Source organism: Macrobrachium rosenbergii, chromosome 51, assembly GCF_040412425.1.
Source record: "Macrobrachium rosenbergii isolate ZJJX-2024 chromosome 51, ASM4041242v1, whole genome shotgun sequence".
NCBI classification, from domain to species: Eukaryota; Metazoa; Arthropoda; class Malacostraca; order Decapoda; family Palaemonidae; genus Macrobrachium; species Macrobrachium rosenbergii.
The window spans coordinates 19,599,177-19,624,722 of NC_089791.1; the positions used below are offsets into that span (position 1 = coordinate 19,599,177).

At 39.1% G+C, this 25,546-nt stretch overlaps 1 protein-coding gene across 18 annotated transcripts in view; it reads right to left on the minus strand.

Moving 5' to 3' along the window:
• ci (cubitus interruptus) overlaps nucleotides 1-25,546 on the minus strand; it is a 585,789-nt gene that overhangs the window by 193,414 nt on the left and 366,829 nt on the right. For 13 of the 18 annotated variants that reach the window (XM_067094920.1, XM_067094918.1, XM_067094916.1 and 10 more), the window contains one exon: nucleotides 16,038-16,076. The exons of 4 other annotated variants lie outside the window; for them this stretch is intronic. In XM_067094920.1, coding sequence (XP_066951021.1) covers nucleotides 16,038-16,076 — 39 coding nt within the window. Of the gene's footprint in view, nucleotides 1-7,825; nucleotides 7,969-16,037; nucleotides 16,077-25,546 lie in introns of those variants that run through there. One more of the 18 variants, XM_067094923.1, reaches the window with a different exon arrangement.

Genomic DNA, 25,546 nt, shown 5'->3' on the forward strand with positions numbered 1-25,546 from the left:
CTCGGGGAGAAGACCACTGACTGGAGGGCACGCTTAAAGAAGTCATCTGTAAAATATTGATGAAGCTGTTGTTGAATGGCCACTTCATTTCACACGATTAGAATACCTATAGAAGTTGCCGCCCGGGCCTCCGATGCCCTCTACAAGCAATAACCGATATCTGCTTAAAATGCAGCGTCCATTACACTCTTGTTTTTCGGCCGGAGTTCACTCACTGTGGAGTGGAGGAGGAGTACCTTGGGTGGTCTTCTCCTCCTCCACCTCCTCCTTTTTCTTCCTCTCTTTCTTTTTCTACCTCCCTTACTTGCGCATTGCTCTAGCTCTTCTTTTTTTTTTTTTTCCTCCTCATTCTCTCCAGCTACAACCTCCTCCGTGTACTTACTCGAGATTGCGGCGGAGTTGAGTCCTATCTTGGGAATTGGCTGCAGAGAGCAGAGTGAGGGAAAGGCGCGGGAGTAGTAAGATGTCTCCCAACTCGAAAACAACCCAAGAAGCAGGTAGCTGGGTACGGGAGGGTTAGAACTAGCAACGAAATGACCGTGGTTGAGGAATGATTGCAATGCAATTAAAAAAACAAAACATAAAGAGCGGCAGTCTGCACGCAACGGAGCGAGAGAGAGAGAGAGAGAGAGAGAGAGAGAGAGAGAGAGAGAGAGAGAGAGAGAGAGAGAGAGAGATATCGTAGAAGGTACAATCAGCGCCATAGCGAACGCGATACGACCTGTCTGCAGCTATGGATGAAAACCCACGAAAAACCCGAAGCGAAAACACCCATAAGTGACCTTTTAAACGAAGTGATGAGACCGAACTTGCTCTTTACGAGTAATACAAACCATCGAAATGCCTCGGGCCGGACCATAATTTGCACCCCTCCCGCCCCCTCCCTCTCTCTCTCCGTTCTCCCTACCCGCTCCCCCTCTCCCTTAAAAGAACAAAAAAGCAACACGCGGATCGAATTGCTCATAAAAACTCACCCAATGAATCGTCAATTAAACCAGCGTGGAATTCTAAAGAGAAGTTCGAGGCCACGGGTTAATAAATCCATCAGGAGAAAGATGCCCATAAATAAGCCAAAAGATGCTAATTTATCGAAAATGCATTCTGACAACAACCTTGAATGAGAACTGCACAATCAATGCGAGGTTAACACGAATTCTCTCTTCTCTCTCTCTCTCTCTCTATCTATCTATATATCTATATATATATATATATATATATATATATATATATATATATATATATATATTGTATATATATATGTTTATATATATATATATATATATATATTATGTTTATATATATATATATATATATATATATATATAAATATATTACATATACTGTATATGTGTATATACAAAATTATTATATTTACTATTATAAACACTTGAATACACAATAATATAAGAACGAGCAACAGTAAAATAAAAAAAAATTAAAAAATGCGCTGATTAAGAAACATACCCTCTTGGCAATTCCCCTGGAAAGCGCTCATGCCCTTACCACTTCCTCCCCTATCCTTCATATGAAACCCCCACCCCTCTCTCGGTCCCTCCCTCCATCACCCCTTCCCACTGGCCCCCTCAGACAATTTGAGCCATCTGCTTCTTGAAGGAAAACTGGTTTTTATTTTTTCGTCTTACCTGTCAATGGAAATATCTTATTTTAAAAGCAGTGAAAAAAAACAAGAGTTCTTTTGCTGTACCAGTTCTGCCAGATCGTAAAAAAAAAATATATTAAAAAAGTGTAAAATATTTCTTTATGGATTTCTAAATTCTCGCTTATCACACACGAATCTGCGTTGATTTTTACGGCAAATTTTAACTTGAAGCTAAACGAGACATAAAGGCATTTACTGTTCTTTCCAAAATAAAAAGTCTATATATAACATAAATAAGAGTAAACCATGTAACAAAAAAAGAAGGAAGCGTTGAGACATATAAAATTGATGTCGATAATTACGCTGCTCCCAATTCAAATTCGCAACATTATTAACAGCAAACGTGAGAATGGGTTCACTTTTTAAACCAAGCACCATTACGAAACATATCCAAAAATGGGTGAGACTAATAATTGGCTGTAAAATTAGGACCGAGAGAAGACGTCCGGCCCTTTTCTGCATCTCTCCTTTTAAATCAACGTGTTATCCTTAAATAAAAAAAAAAAAAAAAAGCATCCTAAACGCGAGGTTAATCCCTGGCAAAAGTATGCGGCCCATTCAGCGCGGCGAGCATCATGCAATTTCCTTATATTATAAGAGCGTCTAAATCATCCTCTTTTTGTAATCAAGAATTCATGGAGATTCTAATCATCTGTCTACGGCGTCGTTTACCCCGAGCCGATTCTTTAAGGCAAGAGCCTAATTTTCTATTCGTAGAGTAGTTTACCATCTGATAGCCCGGACCACCAGCTGAGAACCCAATACCCGCGATCAGATCTTCGAAATCTTCATTGAGTTTTATCAGTAATCTCAAACATGAACTCCACCCATGACGGATATTATTAGCTCTTCGCAGGAAAGGAGAGTGAGGCCCTGTTCATAAAGGCCGCGGCCAGGCACATAACAGTTGCTAACAACTGATTTCCACCTGCGTTCCGAAGCGAATGCGAAATTTATCAATCTGTGGGAGGAATTACCTACACGATAATGATTTAAATATCCCTGACGGATGCACTAAACACAATGGTTTTGTATTTCGAAAATGGTTTTATTATCCTTCTTTTCAAACCGGTTATCATTCGATTAATAAAATTAGCTCGAAATAATGCTTAAATCTCCATTACGAAAAAAACGAAAAAAGACGAAATGGATTCTGTCCGTTCTTCAGGTTTAGCAAAACCAGTGACCCATGAAAAAGATTTTCTAATCTTCTTCTTCCTCTCCTTTTTCTTCCTCTCCATTTCTGCTTCTTTGTTGTGCTTGCATTCACAAACAGTAAACGTGGAAAATGGATAAATGTAATAATTCAATTTATGCAAATTTAAAGCTGGTGCATTAACATCTTTAATGAACGGCCACTGAAATTGCATCGGCGAATAATTCCAGCCTGAGCGATAATCAACCTCCAGTTATTGTGGCTTATAAAGTTATAAGTTTAGCATAATCAGTTATAATCAAGTCGGGAATAAATGGGATACAGAATATATTTATCTTTTAGCAATGAACTACATCCAGCAGTTTACAACTTCTTGTCCGTGTACGGTCGTTGTATGAATATAGACGAAAAGCATTAAATCAATCTTTTTGGCGGTTATTACCTGGACAGGAATTCTCTCTCTCTCTCTCTTTTTGCCGAGAAGAGGAGGGAGAAGTGGGAAGAGGGGGGCGCTAAAGTGACACAAGGGAGGCTTTGAAACTTTCGTTACTGCATCATGGTCCTCTGTGTAATACCAAAATAAAATCACAGAGAAAGACATGAAATTATTATTATTATTATTATTATTATTATACAAGCCGAAAAGTAAAACTTTGCCGCAACCATACACAAGCAGTTTCTAAACCAATCTTGGGTGTAATATATATATTTGTTCATTATGTATGATAAAAATATGAGTATTTGCACATCTCGGGTATTTCAGCATAAGCAAAATCTCGGGAATATTTTAATTCGCTAATTTTCGATACTGTTATCAAAATGCTGCACTTCAAACGAAAGCAACTTATTTAAGAGGAAGATGTAAGTATAAAATGACCAAAATCCCTATCGAACCGAGGCACATAGATATATAAAATTGAAATGAAGAACACGACAAATTACGCCCAAAATGAGAAAAAGAATCAGAATTTCGAAACAGAAACCCAAGGAAAAAGAAAGAGAAAAAAGCCACGCTTCATCACATCAGTCACAGTCATTAGCCTCCGCCGGGAGGAACAAAACAAGAAAGCGCAAAGCCGCGACGATTTACGACTGTGAGAAGGCGAATCTGCCCCTTTGCCACCCCTCGTCATGCCTTGGGGTAGGCTTCGAAATAAACACCTCCCAAAGCATCGATAAACTTTACATAATGAGCAAACGTAAGCGAGCTTTCTCATATACCTTTCAGGTGTATTATCCATGCTCATTAACCACGGAAATATGCAAGTAAATAAGGCTGGACGCCAGGGGTTGTAGCCGGATTAACCCGGGCGAATTATTTCGCGTGGTGTTATTGCGTCGGGGATTATAGATACAACATGAGCCGGCGATGGCCGCGCGGATAATTGCCTCAACGTAAAACTGAAATTGGCTCATCACATTCGCCAGAGACGTTAAATGAAAGAAGCGAAAAATAAAAAAAAGATGCGCCCGCTTTATGTCCGAGTTCTAGCCTGCCTTGTGTCGAGTGCGTTTCGCAGGGAGTTAAGAGCCTCAGATAAATGCACACTTACACTGTTCTAAGTTTCTTTTTAGCCAGTAAAGCGAGTAACGATGGAGAGAGAGAGTAAAGAAACTACTGGTAATTAACAAATGATAATTAGCTGTCTTATGTCACAAAGGATTATCACTCTACGAGGTATAAACTTTTCAACGAGACAATTGACAAAATGGAGGTATACTTGCTAAGCACATTTTCCTTGGGGTCCTTAAAGCTTACTAAAAATGAGAGAGAGAGAGAGAGAGAGAGAGAGAGAGAGAGAGAGAGAGAGAGAGAGAGAGAGAGGGGGGTTAAAGATAAGCAAGTATAAGGATATTGGGTTACTGCATACTTTGCATATGAATTAGCAAATCATTATGACTTGGAATAATGTTCACCGCCCTAAATGGCTACATGTAAAACAAAACTTGGTGCCATAAAGACAACGGAGGGCCCTTAAAGCGGGCATAAAACATCGACCAGAGATGCCTCAATATTTAGCAAATCCTGAGGAAAATTAGGGTTCAATATCCGAGGAATGCACAACGACAATGACATGAATATGTGTTATAATCTACCACTTAGTTACACATGACACTATGGTTCCATTACCATTAAAATTCCAAGTATTATCATAAACTTTTTTAAAGAGGAAGTTCATATTTTCCCTACCAGCTAGATGTTACTAGAAGCATCGGCTTTTTGTACTGCATTTTCCAAATCATGGTAAAAATAATTATAACACTTTAATGGCACAAGTGCACCTAAACTTCCTTTTGTTTGATATTTTTTTTTTTTTTTTCCCCCACGGAAGTCACAAAACAGGATTTGCATGAGAACTATCTACATCAGAATCAGAGTAAATACTCCCAATCCTTTGGATGCTTGCTGGAAGAATTAACTGTGATCAGAGGGGAATTTGAAAGTCAAAGGAGAAACATAAAAGTGAGACAACAGGGGAATCAAGTGTCTCAATGGGAGAAAGCATTACTGGGAAATACAGTGGTAGTGAAGGAGGTCGGAGGTCGGGGGTGGGGTGGGGTGGGGTGGGGGTGTATACGAAGCACTCCTTCCCACATGATGTTCAAAAGAAGAAACGCGTTCCAACTCTAGAACCACAGCAATTAACACCTGGCTCATTTAAAGTCAACAATGCGCCCCACTCGCGAGAAAGGTGAACGAACTTGTTATATTCCTCCCCCGGCAACGGAATTGCCGTTTTTAGGGAACATCTTACAAGACGATGGAGGCATGAAATAATTAATGACAGGATTTAATTGGAGTTAAAAACCTGGAAATCTTTCCAGTGTTTACCTAATCCTGTGAATCGACTTTCGATTTTTCAAAGAGCATTATGAATTTATAAAGGGGAGCAAAGCCATTTGTAAAGCAGCGATTAGAGAGAGAGAGAGAGAGAGAGAGAGAGAGAGAGAGAGAGAGAGAGAGAGAGAGAGCAGAGTTAATTATATGTTTAATGCATAAGCACGTTACACTTTTCGCAGACCTTACGCAGATATGCATGAAGAATTAATACCGATATAAATCAAGCTATGAACGTGGGACATGGGAGTTGGCAAAAACTATCTGATGATTATAAATGAACTAACGCTTAATAGCTGTGACTCAGATTATCTCGGGTCCTGCGATCCGTCTTGTTGTCTGACTATTTTCAAGTCGGAGAAACTTAGGTTTAAAACGGCACTCCTCAGAAGTAAAGGATTTATGATGAAGCAACAAAAATAAAAGTCCCGCACTAAAATTATGTCTACGTTACAAAAACATTTTGAAAGAAAAATTAACTTTACCATGCCCTATTATTTACATGAAGAATTTTTCTCCGGTTGGGTTTAAACGCTTCCAGTCTATTCCTGGAACGCCGCTGGATACAGTGATTTCAACGCGATCCAAGTAAGTGATCCTGTTTTTCAAAACTTTGGATCTTCGTTAGCAGCACGCTTAACACATGGTCCAGTTCATAATTTCCAAATTACCTTTTTTTACGGATATTCCTTCCTTCAGGTAAATAATTACATTTGATCCAATCACACAGAAATTAATTTAATCTATTTTCAAATTAGACAAAAAAAAAAAAAAAAAAAAACTCTGGTCTTCCTAAAGAAGAGTAATTTCCAGTTTAAATTTTTGAATAATTTAATACGAAATTCTCAGTATAATTACTCATTTCTAACGTCTTAAAAGTTACTGACTGATTTCCGGTGTAATTGTAAACAAAATAAATCAGGAAAAGTTTCGGTTTTATCAAAACTTTCTCTGTTATATTTTACAGCTACAGCCGCCATATGCAACCGTTAGCAAAACTGTCAAAGCAACATCGTAAATAAACTCTATGCTGATAAAATTTACTATTTATGTTCGTTCTGACACAACAGCACTCTTGATCGGGCAAACTCTTCAGTGAATCATGTATCAAAAACTTGTATGAAAATTGGGTTGCATTTGTTCGCTCATCTTTCTGTGCATACACTAAAAACCTTCGGATCTTGTTGCCTGAACCAGATTGCTGAGGGCTGTAGCAAGTTTCAGCAAACCTTAATATTTTACAAGGCCGGGACGGTAAACATGCAACAAACACTTTTCTTTATAACCTTGGCCTGAGCCCGACTTACGTGTCCCGTATTTATACTCTGAATAACCAACGTTCTTCAACTTTTTGTCTGCTCCGCGGAAGCTGTACCAAAATGTTCATTTTACTGAATCTGGGTTTCCTTTGCTGAAATGTTTTATTACCCATTGTTATAATACCGATGTTACTTCATGTTCCTGCAGAGCTGGAAAAAGGTTGCAGATGCATATAAGTTAGTGCCGCATTTTCATTTCTCCTAAGCACACGTAATAACCCTGTCACTCACAGTTTTAATCCACGAGTGTTACTGTAATTCATGTTTTACTGATTCCTTCATACTCGCCATCTCTCTCTCTCTCTCTCTCTCTCTCTCTCTCTCGTAGATACTACCTTATTGTTTCTTGCTATACATCGACTTAACTTTCGGTGTTGACGTTCATCCTGCTAATTCTGTTATATCTGCATTCAATTTGATTTTCACAATGAGCTCCTTACTCAATTTTTCTTCTTCCTTGTGTTATGCACTATAAAATTCTTGAGTTAACTCTGTCTTCACCATGGAATACTCGCCGCTGAGGCCTTGTTTGGAGCCTTTTGAACTCCCTGAAGGGTGTTTAACGGCTTTGCATGATTACAACGATTAATATAAGAGAAAAAGAAGGAATTCAGTATACAGGAGTATTACAGAAACAAATGTATAATAGTTGGTGAAAATATACAAAAATTCGCATGCATGTAGTCATATAAGTGCAAAATAATAAATCGATATCCTTGTGCGAGGCAAAAAAAAATTCACCCAGCAAAGGCATAGATACAATGAATTCTCTCTCTCTCTCTCTCTCTCTCTCTCTCTCTCTCTCTCTCTCTCTCTTTTCTGTGGTGAATCGAATGAATTGTAACACTCACCCTTTCCAAATCATATGAGCGTGATAATCCAGTGTGGGAAAGGGACTTCAATTCAATTTTCCAACTGTAACAATTACAGTCCTGCCAGATTTTACGGAGCCAGCACCTAATTGAGGGGGAAAACATGGCTCTTCCGACTGCTGGAGTAATTTTCGACGCCAACCGCACTCATTTTGCTCGCCTCTCTTGATACGAACTGCATTTGTGGAAGATTTTCGTGGACTTCGGTACGGCCAAAATTTGAGGAAAACAAAAAAAAAAAAGTTGTGTCTACGTTTCGAACTGAGGCTCTCTACAAAAATGCACTGAAAACATGATTATCATTCGAACTGTTATTCAGATATTTACCAAATCTTTTCCAATCCATTACTGCACTACCAAATCCTTATAAAAAAAAACGTTAATTTCCTTAAATTTTCACTTGATAATTATTTTTCCCCATTTCCTTTAGAATATTAATATTCGGAAAGCACGCGCACTCGCAGCTACATGGTGACCTGAACTGACCTCGGGAAAGAGAACAGTGGAACTGAAGGGGAGCGATTTACCTCAAACCAACGTGACCCTCAGGGAAGAATAGAGTAAGTGGAAGGTGGGGGAAGGGGGAGGGGGATGACAGGGGTAAGAAGAATCTTTATGGGAAAGGGAAAATTGAAGAGATGCCTTCAGACCCATCGATCCCTCTCACGCAAACATCGCTCGTGCTCAGGACACCGGTGTCCCCAAATACCATTTCAGCAAACTTCTTGATTTTTTATTTTAGAAATCTTCGAAGGTTATGAAGCCATTAATATTGGCAGTATCAAAATGTCTTGTTGGGAGTCACCTGAGATCTGGCATAAATAGTGGCATCATCATTTTCAACCTACAAGACCTAGAGAGAAGATGTCGTTTCCAAATGACCCTAGGAAAGGGCGAGACCCATACCATAAGGTCGGTGAAGCCACACAATCTGCACGTTAATTGAGCCTTACCGCACGGCGCGTCGGGGGCCGATGGCCATAGAGGCTAAAACGCAACTCGAGCCTTCCCTTAATTGAGCCTTAGCGACGCGTGTATTAAGGTGCTACAGACCTGTGACCTGAGACACGAAGAGGCAAGGGATCCTCGCTTCAATCATCCACTTTCGTGCAGAATCTATCACGCTAACATATAAATCCTTCAAAATTCATAAAATGCCATCATAAAACAGAAAATACTGCATATCATAGCAGGCCGCGTCGGCAACGTATCAATACGTTTTCAACCGGCACACTTCAAAGACAGCGACGGACAACAGGAAAAAAATAAGCTCCGAAATTTCATTGTGAAAATATAAAGCAATATTAACAAACCGACCAAATTTCATGGAAGATAAATTTCGCTCCAGACCCCAACTCCGATTAACATGTGAATTAGACGTCTGGACAAGGAGGGAAGATCCTACTTGAGGCGTATGCCTCCCGTCTGGGAGGACGGGCGGTAACGGGCCTTCCTGCGCCCACCCATAAAGCCTGATCTTTCTCCCGCGACGGCGGGCGACTGGTGCTCCCTATGCCTATGTTGGCCCCAAAAGAACAGAGAGGTCCTAAATCAGTCGACCAGGGGTGTCATCATGGAAGTTAGGAAGTGAGTGAGCAAACCATCAACAAGACTGACCTGTATAGACAACCAGGCGAAGGGGAGGAGGGAAATAATAATTTATCTAAGACGCTAAGCCATCTCTCCTGTGAAAGCCTTCAGGGACGGTCTACGGTGCTACCGTTAGATAAAACACTCTGAAGACCAAAAGTCGATAATTTTTTTTTTTACTCGAAAGATCGAAAAGTACACAAGAAATTCTTACTGTACGGAAAAATTCTTTCATGCGAGGCAATGCCCTCCAATCAGGAGAGAATACTAGATAAAATAAATGACACCACAAGAGCCAAAGACAACACAATGGGGAATCGTCCAGTCCTGACAGGTTAAAGGCACCAGGGAAGACGTATAAGGTCAGAGGTGAAGGGTCAATTATAGGTAAAGGAAATGTATATGTTGTTAGCAGCCTGTCGGCGGTCGGCCGCCACTCTCGCTAACAAAACAGCCGGAGAGAGAGAGAGAGAGAGAGAGAGAGAGAGAGGAGGATTCTTCGCTTAAATTCTCCTTCAAAAAAATAGATTTCCTCTCGATGATACACAAATCAGGTATATGAACACAATATCTCCTGGTTCGAATAATGCACCCAATGTCAGTTCACCAACTGACAAAGAAAATTATGCTGTATGTACGCACGTTTGAGTCCATAAAAATGAATAGGTAAGAAAAAAAAACAAAAAATGAAAATATGAACAAAGTTAGGGGAACGTAAAAATATGAAAACATGACATATTTGGAAACTGTACTTCCTCGAGTTACTAATGACGTTTGTCAAAGTTCATGTGACTCATATGTGTACTATTTACAGGAAATACTTTCTATCTTACGCGACGAATTCACGAAACTACTTTACAGAGTTTTTTCACCACTATAATTTGGCTTAATATACTTTTACCGAAATCCACTGACATGTTTACGAAACTTTACAGTTAATCTTCTCGACCATTTTAGGAAAAAGCATCATTCGTGAAAACTTAAATCTAGAATGGCTGACCCCTTATGAAAATATGATAATGACTTCCCGTATTTAAGGGAGACAAGAAGATTCACTCGAGCTGAGTGAAAGACGAAGGCAAAATGGGAATCGTTTGATGTGAAATTTATCTAGCATAAAATCTCATGGCACGATCTTCACTGACATTTCAAACAGGACATCTCATTTCTGAGAGAGAGAGAGAGAGAGAGAGAGAGAGAGAGAGAGAGAGAGAGAGAGAGAGAGAGAGAGAGAGAGAGAGAGAGAGCAATTTAAATTACTTATTTCTTAAACAGCTACAAAACTGTTATAAAACAAATGGATTAGATGCATCTTTTAATGTACTTGAGAGAGAGAGAGAGAGAAATTTTTAAAATTCGATTTAATACTTTTAAACAGCTTCAAACTGTCATAAAAAATGGATTAGATGCATCTTCTCACGTAACTGAGAGAGAGAGAGAGAGAGAGAGAGAGAGAGAGAGAGAGAGAGAGAGAGAGAGAGAGAGAGAGAGAGATTTTTAAAATTCGATTTAATACTTTTAAACAGCTACAAACTGTCAAAAAAATGGATTAGATGCACCTTCTCATGTAATTGAGAGAGAGAGAGAGAGAGAGAGAGAGAGAGAGAGAGAGAGAGAGAGAGAATAAAATACATTATTCATCGAACACAAACCGTTCACCACAAAGGAAGTTCGAGCACAATCAATCGAGCCTAACGTATCATTAGAGGTCACAGCCATTTACTCTGGTCACTCGGGGAAACTCATCCTTCACGGCGACAATTCTCTGACAGTTTAATTGGGACTGACGCTTGGAAGACGAGGCGACAAGAGCTAACCTTTATCGTCGAAAGAAGGCGCGGGGGGGAGGGGGAAGGGGGGAGAGAAGAAACAAGAGAAGTGCGAAGCTGGGAGCCAAAAGAAGTGGGAAAGTGGGGAGGCGTGGAGGAGAAAGGTGGGAGGAATGTTTATAAAATCCAAAGACTATTATTATTGTATACTCTGAGAAAGATGGCTCCGAACTCCAGTCTTCCTTTTAATTTGTTCTATTACAATGTTGAGAAAAAATAGTGATAACTAAAGAATTTATAATAAACGCTAAAAACCTAAAAACTTGATTAAAAATGTCCCTACGTCCGAAGATTATTTAAGCATGGTGTCCGCTTCGTCGCCCTGACTTAACCATCCAGAACAAAAGCTCTCAGAAAACAACAGATTAGCCCGTGAAAGGGTGTTAAATGGAGAGGCTGAACCACAAACTTTACACAGACTCTCCGAATTTCTCGGGTCATTATTACTTGGAATTGTTTATCGCAGTGGAGATTCCTAATCCCACTGCCATTAAAAATTTAAATAATTCATTATTATATTGTAACACAACATGTTATGCTACTTCACGGACACAATAATAATAATAATAATAATAATAGATCCTCTGGGACTATGGTATCAGAACAGATAGGGTGATACGTGCCAATAGACCAGACGTGACGCTGATTGACAAAATCAAGTAGAAAGTATCACTCATTGATGTCGCAATGCCATGGGACACCAGAGTAGATGAGAAAGAAAGAAAGAAAAAATGATAAGTACCAAAACCTGAAAATCGAAATAAGAAGGATATGGAATATGCCAGTGGAAATTGTACCCATAATCTTACACTAGGGACGACCCCAAGATCCCTGAAAATGAATCTGGAAAAACTAGATGTCGAAGTAGCTCCAGGACTTATGCAGTAGAGTGTGCTACTAGAAACAGCGCACAAAGTGAGAAAAGTGATGGAAAAGATGATGGACTATCAGTCGAATAGGATGACTGTGACAAAATAATAATAATAATAATAATAATAATAATAATAATAATAATAATAATAATAATAATAAAGGTTAATCGGAAATTGCAAATCAATGACAATGCGACTTGCACAGTTGCTCATACACTGTATCGCTGATGTTTTCTCTTGCAAAAACTAGGACGCGATTAGTTACCCAAATATTCTGCAGACTTTAAGTATTTTATTCACAAACCGCAGGAAACTCCTATTTCCTTCCAACACTCATTAATAAAAGTGTGATCTTGTTCAAGGTACGAACTCATATCCACATCAGAATTTAATTAATGGTTCCCAGGAACACATTAACCTTGTCCTCCAAATTTTGTAAAACCCTGCTCGATAATTTTCACGTAATCCTGCTAACAGACAGACAACGAATCTTTGCAGACGCAATTTATTATCATTATTATTGGTAAGAGATTCACAGTTTCGTGAAAAACAATCTGTGTAACAAAAATCCAGAATTATATAGTAAATATATTACTATGTAAAATATTTTAACGATAGCACTGATGAGGAGCACCGCTCAAGTGTTAGAAAGTCTTTATTTATTTTACATAGTAATATATTTGCTATATAACTGTGGATTTTTATTACACAAATTATTATTATTATTATTATTAACAAGATGAACCCTATTCATATGCAACAAGCCTATAGGGGCCACTGACTTGAAGTTCAAGCTTCCAAAGAATATGGTGTTCATTCGAAAGAAGCAGCAGAGGGCACTGGGAAATACAGAAAGAGATCAGTTATAAGAAAATCAGATAAATTAACAAATTAACAAATACATAAAAATGTAACTAAAATATTAAAATACAAGTTGAATTGTGTTAGGGTAGTAATGCACTGAAAATAATCTCCATATAGCAAAATGTAACGTGCAAACAAATTTTTGCTGTGTGCAAAAACTATAGCCTACAAGTCATATATTCGCCTTTAACACGTGCCGTCGTCAAGCCCGGGGTCAGCCTTTCTCACCACTGGCCCCTATATAGGTGCTGGTATGCAAAATGAAGATATCTTGATCTGAGCGTCGAGAGAGTAGGTAACGTCTTTGAGTTAGGGACTTTCTCTCTGTTTAAAATGTGTAAGTAAAAGTATCATAAAATGATAAGAAATGGCGACTTTCCAAGGTATAAAGTGGAAAATTGGTTGTTGAGTCTCTTGCACTGTAAAGAGAGATGTAGAAATTCCAAGAAAATAAGCTGGATACTTCACCTGACTTACGGTAAGCTATTACAACACACTAATTGTCTGTGTGTTACAATACAAATCGGGCAGTATTTAAGAGTAATCACGGAGATGATCACAGTGTTCCTCTTCGATGTTTGCCCAGGACGTATGATTATAAACGTAGCCTTCTCTAAATCTTAGAATAAAGATACAATTTTCACTTTTGTAAGAAGAACAAAAAAACAAGGCCATGGCGATGTTACATAAAAACCTTTAAACAATCATCTTGTGATTAACCAGTACGAACTGCCCTCAAAGCAGCTACCTATCCCATATTTCTTAAAGCAGAGATTGCCCAGCGTCATGCAATCTCAACAAGAAGAAGTCGAGGTCGGTTTCTAAAAGCACCATTTGAAACTTTCAGTCTATTTTGCTGCGGTAACCACAAATCCTGGCAAACTTCCAAAGGGGCACTAAGCAAACATAACGGGCATGTTAATAGCCCCCGAGGTCACCTTCCTCAGTCGTCAGACATGACTCTACGTTCTCTCCACGGGGAAAACTTTCCAACGGGAATGCCCTCCGCCACACGGTGGCTATGGAGTACAAAAAGGTCCCAGCAGCTTTCTTTGGCAAGGTACCTGCAGGTTTACTGATGGTGAGTTATAGTCGTGACACTGACGTGATTTCGGGTGCGTAACCAACCTCAAAGGCAGGTCGGGAGAGGGCAATGTCAGGTCGAGCTCGCAACGTCTTACTCGAACCCCTCCTTATCGTTCTTTCTAACCTCACGCCTGCTCGTCACCTCCCGGATTTGGCTGCCCCTCAAAGAAGGCAAAACAACATCTCGGCAAGAGCTACCAGCAACGTCTAGAGGAGGAGGAGGAGGAGGAGGAGGAGGAGGAGGAGGAGGAGGAGGAGGAGGAGGAGGCAATCTATTAGGAAAAAGAATTTGTTCACTCTGAAACAATGCCACCCCTCACAAATTCGCACTCAATAAAAAAATAAAAAAAGTTCACAATACATCCAGAAATTAAACAATCATAAATGTACGATATCGATAATCAACAAAAGGAAACCAAAGTGACAAAATTGTTTTTCCAAGGTAAACAAAGTCACAATTGCAAGGATCAAAAAGGCAAAGGTGAACAAATGCACCGCATTGCAAATAATGACTAGAGAGAGAGAGAGAGAGAGAGAGAGAGAGAGAGAGAGAGAGAGAGAGAGAGGATAAGTGCCTCTCATCGTGAATCTGAATTGGCCCCAATTGTATGAATGATTCCCTCTTCGGTGCCGACAGAGCAAACACTTCCCAGAACAAAACTCTCCCTCCCCTTCGCTTGCTCTTTGTCACCACCACCTACTCTTTGGCCAGACTTTTTAAGTGGCCCTTTATCTTTATCTCTCTCTCTCTTTCTTTTCTTTTTAGTCATTATTTGCAATGGACAGAGAGAGAGAGAGAGAGAGAGAGAGAGAGAGAGAGAGAGAGAGAGAGAGAGAGAGAGAGAGCTCCCCCTCCCTCTCTCTCTTAATTTAGCATTTTAATATCAGCATTCATATTATGCCATGTTATTCGGTATCAATGTGGTTGGCTTTGTTTTCACTACTTGTGTTAGTCGATCATACATTACATATTTGTTAGTCTCTCTCTCTCTCTCTCTCTCTCTCTCTCTCTCTCTCTCTCTCCAAACACAAGTGGAACCTCCTCCTCCTCCTCTCAAGCGATTTAATCCTCCACTTTAAAGGGTTGAATCTTTTGTAGTTAGCCACTAGCCTGGAAAGCCGACTTGACCATAGGGGCGAGCGGCCGCTCAGTTCAAAGAATAGGTTCACCCCTAATGGATGATGACAGACACCGAGAGAAAGTTTCTTGGAAAGTTACACGGGATGAATCTTAATCGGTCATCCAGTTTCTAACCATATCTAATACGAGGCGAAATAACTATATTCTCTTCGGCCCGCCCAGCCGCTGCTCTTTTATTTTCTTATCTGCTACAATTATCGACTCTTGGGGAAAGAAAAAAAAAAACATCGGTGACGGTAAAACCGGATGAAGGCGATAATCTCTACACCGTGCGTCACCGTAAATACGTCTATATTTTTCTGATAAATACATCTATATTTCTATGATAAATACATCTATATTTTTCTGATAAATGTATTTATATTTTGTGATAAATACATATATATTTTTCTGATGAATAAATCTATATTTTTCTGACAAATGCATCTATATTTTTATGATAAATGCATCTAAAGTTTTCTGATACATCTATATTTTTCTGATAAACACATCTATATTTCTCTGACAAATACATCTATATGTTTGTTACTAAAGCCTGAAAGTGACGATGGCAATGAAGGTCAATGATTAATCTGAATGAAATATTCAACGGGCGTTACAAAATGATGACCCAAAACTACGTTTAATCTCATCAAAAACATGAATGAATAAAATAGGAGTAATGTATAATAGTAAGTAGCTCGTTCGTGATACCTTTAAATGGGAACAGTGACTGATAGTTAATATAAAAGCGGGAAGAGCATAAATTGCATAACCTATATAAATAAAGTATTTATTTATAAAAAAGAAAAAACTGCTCTGGTACTTGCCTCAAATGATGTGGATCTCGGTCTTCCAACAGTACGTACCTGAAACACAGACAACCTGACATGAGAACAAATGACAAAAAAGCAAACAAACGAACAAAAAAAAAAATTAATGAGAACAAATGACAAAAAACAAAGAACCTTAATGAGAATGGCTGACAAAAATTAGAATTTTTATGAGAACAAATGACATAGAAAAACTTTAAATGAGAACAAATGACAAAAAGCAAAACCTTAATGAGAACATATTGACAAAAAACAAAGACTTTAATGAGAATAGCTGACAAGAATTAGGATTTTTATGAGAACAAATGAAAAAAAAACGAATATTCATGAAAATAAATGACAATAAACAAAACCTTAATGAGAAGAAATGACAAAAAACAAAGAACCTTAACGTGAAAAGCTGACAAAAATTAGAATTTCTATGAGAACAAATGACAAATAACAGAATCTCAATGAGAACAAATGACAAATAACAGAATCTCTATGAGAACAAATAACAAAAAAAGAATCTTTATGAGAACAACTGACATAAAACAAAGAATCTTAATAAGGACAAATAACAAAAAGCAAAGAACCTTAATGAGAATAATCGACAAAAATTAGAATTTTGAAGAGAACAAATGACAAAAAATAGGATCTCTGTAAGAACAAATGACAAGAGCAGAATCTTTATAAGAGCAATTCGTACAAAGAGAAAACCTTAATGAGAACAACTGACAAAACACACGAGAATCTACAAGAGAGCAAATTACAGAAAAAGAGAATCATTATGAGAACAAATGACAAAAAACAGAATCTTTATGAGAGCAAATCATACAAAGAGAGACCCTTAATGAGAACAACTGACAAAACCTAATTGAAAAATGACTTGTTGAAAACTGCAGCTTTGATAAGAACATGACTGAGAACAACAGTAAACAATTAAAAATTGCGCCGAAGTTTCTTCAGCGCAATCGAGTTTTCTGTACAGCGCATAATCAAGGCCATCGAAAGCAGACTTGTCTTTCGGTGGTCTCGGTGTATTGCTGTATGAGCCCCGGCCCATGAAACTTTAACCACGGCCCGGTGGTGGTCTGGCCTATGTCGTTGCCAGATGCACGATTAGGGCTAACTTTAACCTTAAATAAAATAAAAACTACTGAAGCTATAGGCTGCAATTTGGTATGTTTGATGATTGGAGGGTGGATGACCATCATACCAATTTGCAGCCCTCTAGCCTCAGTAGTTTTTAAGATCTGAGGGCGGACAGAAAAGCGCGGATGGACAGACAAAGCCGGCACAATAGTTGTCTTTTCAGAAAACTAAAAAACAGGTAACTTTTAACAAATACAACTGACGAAAACAGAGGACTTTGATGAGAACAAGTGACACAACCAGGGAACCTTAATGAAAACAAATGGCGAAAACAGAGAACCTTAATGAGAACAATTCATCCGAAAATATCATCAGTGAGCAATTTATCTCTTCGTAGCACGAAAACAAGGAGGCTTAACATTTCACGAGTCATGAGATTTAATCAATATATTTGTTGTTGGAGATGAGCAATCCCAGACCCTCTACAGATTTCAATTTTTCTCGAAGATGAATCTACGGTAAAGAAAAACAAACATACAAACAGATATACAAATATTGCAATTACAATTTTGAAGAGCAAATGGCTACACTGTTTACAATAATCTCAGAGAAATTTGTTTAAACATAAAGCATCAGCAAGTGCACAAAATATGATGATTTTTCTCACCTGTTCTTACCTTCAAATACTCCACTGGCAAATAAAGATAACCAAACCCTCGTACCAGTTATAACAGCACCAGAAATCATTATAATCGCTTCTATAATACGTATTTCCTCAGTCCCAATTCTTGTAATTCTGCATTTCCTTTTTGCACATTGCAAAGTCACTCTGCGGGCTTTTTATGTCTGTTTCTTTCTCAACATGGTACATTTTTTCATTTCATCGTTGGGGTTGTTTTTGTAGCTCAAATGGAAGCTTATGAAATGCAGAAAACGTCTACAACTTTGCCAAATTTTAGAATCTTCAACTTGAGGGAATTACTTAATCGCTTCACTAATTTCCTCTCTTGAACAAACAACATGGCAATTACACTCCCAAACACCCTGTACTTCCTCTCGTTATTCTATTTAAAATTTCACTCACTCTCGCCATAAACAGTGGCTCTATTTTTTCACATCTCTGTTACTATTTTTATTACTATTTTTATTTACTGTACATTTCCCCTCTCGTAACATCCCCATATCGACCTCCCTTGTCACGACAAACACCCGTAAGTGACAGAGTTACAGATAGGAGTACTTGTTTGGGGGGAGACTTGTGCGTAGGTAGGGGGGTAGGTGGGCGGTGATCCCTTAACCTATCAACTAATATTAAGAGCAAAAGGGGTAGGTAGTGGAGGTGGGGGGTGGGGGCTGGGATTACAAACATGGGAAGGGTTCTGATGGAGGGTGAGTAAGCAACATTGATGTTCGAAACTGCTTTACTCTCAAACAGGCCTATGAAGTTGAGTCTAGCATTAACAGATCAGGGAGGATAATGATTGCATTAACAGGTATTATGGCATTAAGGAAATCATCGTCACGACAGTGACGTTATTGTAATAACAGGCTGGTGGAATCAAGTCTTCCATTAACAGGCCATAGATGCTTCTAGCTACAATAACTGATAATTGAAATTAAGGGTTACATTAACAAAGATGAAATTTGGGGTTGAATTAACAGTTCGATGATGTTAAAGCTTACACTACCATACAAACGAAGTAAAGTGTTGCAATTAATGTAGAAAAAAAATCATGCTTGCATTAACAAGCTAGTGAAGTTAAAGGCTTCATTAATAGAGTGGTGCAGTTAAAGGTCACATTAACAGGTTAATCAGGTTAAGGGTTCCAAATTGAAGGTCACATTAGCAGGTAAATCAAGTTAAGGGTTCCAACTGAAGGTCACATTACCAGGTTAATCAAGTTAAGGATTCCAAATGACGGTCACACCAGCAGGTTAATCAAGAAAAGGGTTCCGAAGTCAATGAACAATATAAAATATCTTTTCAATACAGCAAATTCAAATAAATTAAGAAGTAAAATTCACCAATAACAAAAACTTATCTCGTGTGCATTCCCTTACAAAAAAACTTCAAAGCTTTTCAATAAAAAGCAGCCAAATAAAACCTAATTATTTTAATGACCTAACAAGATGGAATTTATTCCTGTGACTTCAGACTAACTGACCGTCCTGGAAAGAAAACAACGAACAACGAATTCATAAAATATCTACTGCCTGAAAGACGGTACTGAAAGTAGTATTGAAAACTCAAAACGGGCTAGCACGAAACCATAAACATGATGAAAAGTTTGAAAAATATTTCTTCAACCCTTCTGAAGAAAGCAGCATTCACAAGACTAACAAAAAAAGAGACGACAGTGGCATAAGAACGTCAACAAAGCAAGAGAACATTCAAAAGAGCAACCAAAAGAGAATGAAAAGTCCACACACAACACACACACAAGATCTTAGCTTGAGTGGACGTCTCGACCATTAACTCATCTCTTCAGCCATCAGCTACCATGAAAATCTAATTAGCATCACAGCCACCATGAAATTTTTCGTGAGAGGCACCAGTCTCCCGGACAGGGATACACACACACACACACACACACACACACACACACTCCATTTGATATTCTTCAACGTGGAACAGTCCCAACACCCATGACATGGTAATTTCAACTCGGCGAGGCCATTAGCCTCGACTGCTTCCAGATTTCGCGGACACGGATATTCCCGGACAAGTTTCCATGAAGCTGAGGAGCCCTCTTGCCTTTGCAGGGCTTCAGAGCGTTAAAAGAACGATATTTTTGCACCGAGGAAGACAGCATCAAGGTTTCTGCATGGCATAGCTAATAACTGGCTAATTTTAAGTCCTAATCTTTGTGTTTAATAGTTACGTCAGCATGAAAAGAACGATATTTTTGTGTCGGGTAGAATGGGAATCAAAGTGTACGCAGGACAAAAATAATCACTGTACAACTTTAATTCCTAATTTCGGTGGTTCCTACGACGCCATCAACATGAAGAGCTTTCCCTGAAAGGACCCCTCGTACTAAAAAGAAAATGACTTTCATAACGGGGCACTGCAATGTCCTTGACCACTTAGTTTCGGGTTTCAGCCCGTATGTGACCAAATATTCCGTTACCTAAGAGGTTCAAGTTTCCATAACCAAGGCGCTTCGACTTTCAGGGGGATAAAAATTGAATCTTGAAGAGGTACCATAAAATACCGATTCTCTAACGATGGAACTCAGCATTCCTCCAGCCCATGGATGTCGATATAGTAACCTAAGCCTATTATCTACTGGACAATTTCACAAATGTATCAAAATTTTACTCTAGTGCTATATAAGACTTTGATTTGGAGTTACAAGCATTTATGTTATACCCAAGATCCAAAGGAAAATATTATTCAGCAGTACAAACAGGTTCAAATAATTTAACAGTCAAAACACATTGAAAAAAACTCTATAATAAAAAACAAAATTAATACGGCCAATTTCAGATGGTAGTGACGTTAACTTTTACGTTCTATAGATTTTTCCTTGTGCATTGCAAGTAAATATTTAGAGAACATGACATTCCAGTAGGTGACTTTACGCTTGAGTGAACTAACTATCCCTATGTGGTCGTATTAATTCTGCGTATTTCCAGGTTGTCTCTACAATGTTTCGGAAATCAAGAACAGTAATGCGTGCATAGATTTAAATACAAAAAGTACACGAAAAAGTCCACGCCAAGAATTTATGCCTATGAAATACATGACTCTCTCTCTCTCTCTCTCTGTTATGAAGGAAGAATCCTTCCTAATTTCATCCGTCAACACTCTCTGTTTTCTTTACATACTCGCACATGGATTTTTATCTCTTAATTTCCCTGGAATTTCTGCCCTCTGAGATGACCCCTTGGGAAGACTAATGTCTTCCTTTCCCATAAAAAATAGAATACATGTTCTTGCGGGTATGACGACATGCACGCAAGCATGCAAGCACAACACAGGTTCCAAACCCCCTCCCCTCCCCAAACCCAGCCAACAACCCCAGTCTCCGCCATTTTAGTCCGGTAATGGTCTGTATCTGTTATTCGTCCAGACTGCAAGCATAATCAGCCAGACACTACGTGTAAGGGGTTACTCATCTTACTTTGGCCACTCTTGTTTTTTATGTATTATTAAAAAAAATCATGAATAATTAAAAAGAAAAAAACCACTTTCATTAACACCACTGTTTAAATCTCAGTCGAAAGAACGTAGGTACGGCGAAAGCTAAACTCAGCCCACACGACGACTGCAAACACCTTGACTGAGTGTTGTTAGAACTTCGTGAGGTAATCATTCTCTCATTGAGAGTCCTTATTCTCTCTTCGATTATTCCTTGGCCGGACTCTATCCTATCCCACCAAAAACAAGTTCCTTCGGACGTACCCTCCTCTCTCCTGGCCACACAGAATTTAGTCATTACCGTCTCCCACCAACGTAACCCCCTCCCCTCCCTCTCTCCCTCCTCCTCCTCCTGCCGCATCTCCCCCTCCCCGACTCACCCCTTAAAATCTGCGGTTGGGCTCTTCTTATCCGCACCGCCATCAGATTTTCAATTAAGATAAGCGACCCGCCATCGAGTATTACCTTCGTGTGTTCAGCAAACTGCGCGGGGCTCCACAATTTCCTTCCTCGGACCCTCTTACACCATCCCCCCACTTACCGGAATAACTTCATTTATAGGGCCGCGGCGACGTCTTCATACCGGGCACCGTCCTCCGGTGCAGGAACGAAGCGCCGATGATTTCGCTGATGGGGGATATTTCGGGATAAAACTGCGAGCGAGGAAGACAAAGGAGGTCGGCGATGTCCCGCTGCAGGGCTGGCCGCGGTGCCTCGCTTAATAGAGCCTGAGTGCGGGACCTACTTGATTATCCAGCACTATTTCACTCCTTATCTCTATCATCCATGCATTATTGGAGGGCCCAAATGACACTACTCACTCGTAAGTATCCGCGCATAATTTCCACGCAGGTTAAATTGCATTCGCCCAACGCAACTATTATCAGGCCGGGGTCTCCGAGGTGGGGAGGAGTGGGGAAGGGGAGGGTAGGGGGAGAAGACAACACCTGTTATTAGCTGGAAAATACTCGACGCACCAAATGATAAACACATTGAAGGTTGATTCCGCCGAATCTCACACAAGCCCGAGATTTTTTTCTTAATGCACAAAATCGCTGGAGTGTTAATTTGTATCAGGTACAGCATATTCTTCTTGTATATAAATATTTTAATGCAAGCCAAGAGGAGTTCACGAGACGCTTGTGCGCATACATACATACAGACACACACACACACACACACACACACACACACATATATATATATATATATATATATATATATATATATATATATATAATATATATTATACATATATGTGTGTGTGTGTGTGTGTGTGTAGATAGAAAGGTGATCAACCACGAGCTTAGAAATATATATGAAAAGAGAGGGCATTTCCAGTTACTGAATTTAATTATTACTCTTGCAATACCCCCTAATCAGTCATAAGATTTCTTACGCTAAATATTGATTTTTTTAAGTTCCTATCAAAAGGTATCTTAAATATTTGACAAATGTTTCTTGTCCCAAAACAAGAAAACGAAATGTGTTTAGTATTTGCTGGAAAAAATCTGTCGAGGGCATTGCCTAGTAAAACAGTTTCAAGCCATTTCTTTCTCAGAAGTGGCGGCCTACCATCCTACAGCAAAAGTTTTCAGGTTAAAAGATGCAAATTCCTGATTATTTATTTATGTATTTATTTATCTTTGGTGTGCGGTGCGATATTTTCACCCTTGCATCATCGTTTCTTCCCAAGTGCGACTTCTGACAGAACACCACTTGCACTTTACACACACATTTCCTATATACCGTCCTCTGAAGGAATAGTGGGTAGACCAAAAAGATACAAGCAATACTAACTACCAGCTCGTGTTTAAGAAAACAAGAAGAGCATGCGACAGATTTTAGAAAATAATATATCAGAAATGGCAATCAGTCACCTTTAACAAAACAATGTTAACACTACATAAACGTATGAAAAAGCAGGGGCCTACTTAATCGCCTCTCTTGCAGGACATTGCTATTGCATATAAATAATGCGGATATCCGCTGTTCTAAAATGTTTTCTTAATGCTCTACGAGTCTACTGGGTAGTCTTCCTGACGCGTGTAACCTGGCCTCTTTTCAAAGACAGGTCCGTCTTTATCTTTTTTTTTTTTCTTAACCTTAGGCCAGGTCTCGGTAAGGATATTAAGGTAACCTTGGAGTAGACTTTCACTAAAAAAAAAAAAAAAAAAAATACTTTCTGGACGGACTGACATAACCTGCCAAAAAAAATGGTATTTGCCCACAGGTAGCCTATAATTTCAAAAACTTCCACTCCAAAGAAAAAAAGATATCTATTAAAGAACAAAATATACTTTATCTTCATTAATTCTCCCAGTCAACACTAATATACAACGCATGATATGAATAAAGCAATGAATTTAATGTTTCACATCAAATTCTTTCCATCCATGAATGTCGTCAATGAGTATATTCTAATTTCCTTCATTTTACTTTTAATTTCCTCGGATACGTATCACGTCACATAGACAAATCCATAGGAAAATTATATTAAACAGAAACCTTAGGAAATAGTGCACAAGTGACAATTCACGGCGTTAAACATTTCCTGCACTTGAATAATCCTTAATACAACACGGAAAATCTAGTATGTAAGTTAAAGTCCAATTAGAGCTCAAGCACATCATAGTATCATAGTGTGTGAGCACGGTCTGTTTGTGTAGGCATAAGAAAGGCCAATATACGATTATCTAGGCGTGTTTGTGCACTATTCATAATAAGACATGAATGACACGCATAAGCTGCCAAAGATTTAAAACAACAACGAGCATGCAAGCACAATTCTTGCTCTCTATCTGCTTGACAATATACTTAACATTATTATAGCACCTCCATATCTCTCTCAAGCAGCAGGTAACACAGCTACGCAAGAAATCACATTTCCAAACGATTCACGAATTCAAAGAGACAAAAAGAGAGGCGGTCTCAACGAGACCGTGGTCACCACCTCCTCCTCCATATACCTCACCCCCAACTCCTGCACACACACACACACACACACACACAAATGCCCTCCCTAATCTATCCCCGAAGAATGGCAGCAACAAGGCGTCGCGGATAATCAAGAGGAAGATTCAACACGGATGTCACTGATTCGCCAGACGTTATCATCCGCTGCATCCTCCGGGGAGGATATGGATGCTTAAAGACGCTAGTCAAGAATAAGCCGGGGCTGATTTAAGACGATTATGATGCCAGCAGACAATCAACCGGGGCATCAAAGGAACGAGACAAATGCTCTGAGGAGCGAACAAACGATTCGACACTATGATTACCTCTTCATTCACTCCGGCGCTGCGGAGCTTCGGAAATCACCGCGGGATTATCCCTCTGAATAATGTCAGGTCGCGTGCGTCACCCATGTGTTTCTCTTCATTGGGCGTAATAGTGTCGTTTGTTTCGATTCCAAGCGATTCCTGAAGCTTTATTTAGCTCAGTATGCGAGCACAAAAGCATTTGTTTTGAAAAGTTACGTCAACAAGGTCGCTTCAAATAACGTCAACAAGGTCGATTTAAATATCGTCAACAAGGTCGATTCAAATAACATCAACAAGGTCGATTCAAATATCGTCAACAAGGTCGATTCAAATATCGTCAACAAGGTCGATTCAAATATCGTCAACAAGGTCGATTCAAATATCGTCAACAAGGTCGCTTCAAATAACGTCAACAAGGTCGATTCAAATATCGTCAACAAGGTCGATTCAAATAACGTCAAGGTCGATTCAAATATCGTCAACAAGGTCGATTCAAAGGAAAAGGTTTTATTTTTCCTCTAACTGCTATTCACAGGTCAAAGCTCTTGAAGTATTTCCAAGAAAGTTATTTACATTACTCTTGCACTTCCATTCATTGGATGTAATGGGCCTGCCTTTCTAGCACTTCTGCAATACCATCCATTCAGCTCATCTATAAACTCGTTCTTGGAAACATGAATGTATATACAACAAAAAATCGAGCAATGCCTCAAGCGGGTAAATGTTAACAATAACAAACAGACTTTTTGAGATAAATTTTACCTCACAATTAAGCTCTCTTTTCTTGCAGCAACAGTTAAAATTGTGGTTCCTGTATCTGCCTGTCATCTCAGTATGAAGATCTGACTTAGCTGAATGAAGCCATAGCTGTACCATGTTTGCTACAAAGTGGAAGGACACATTCAAGAGTTCGCGACAGCATCTTCCAAAACATCAACCCCTGAAGGACAGAAAGTGTTGCCTTCCAAAGAAAGCGGGGCCATCAAGGGTACGAAGTCAGGACGGGGTAAATGATACGACAGGCC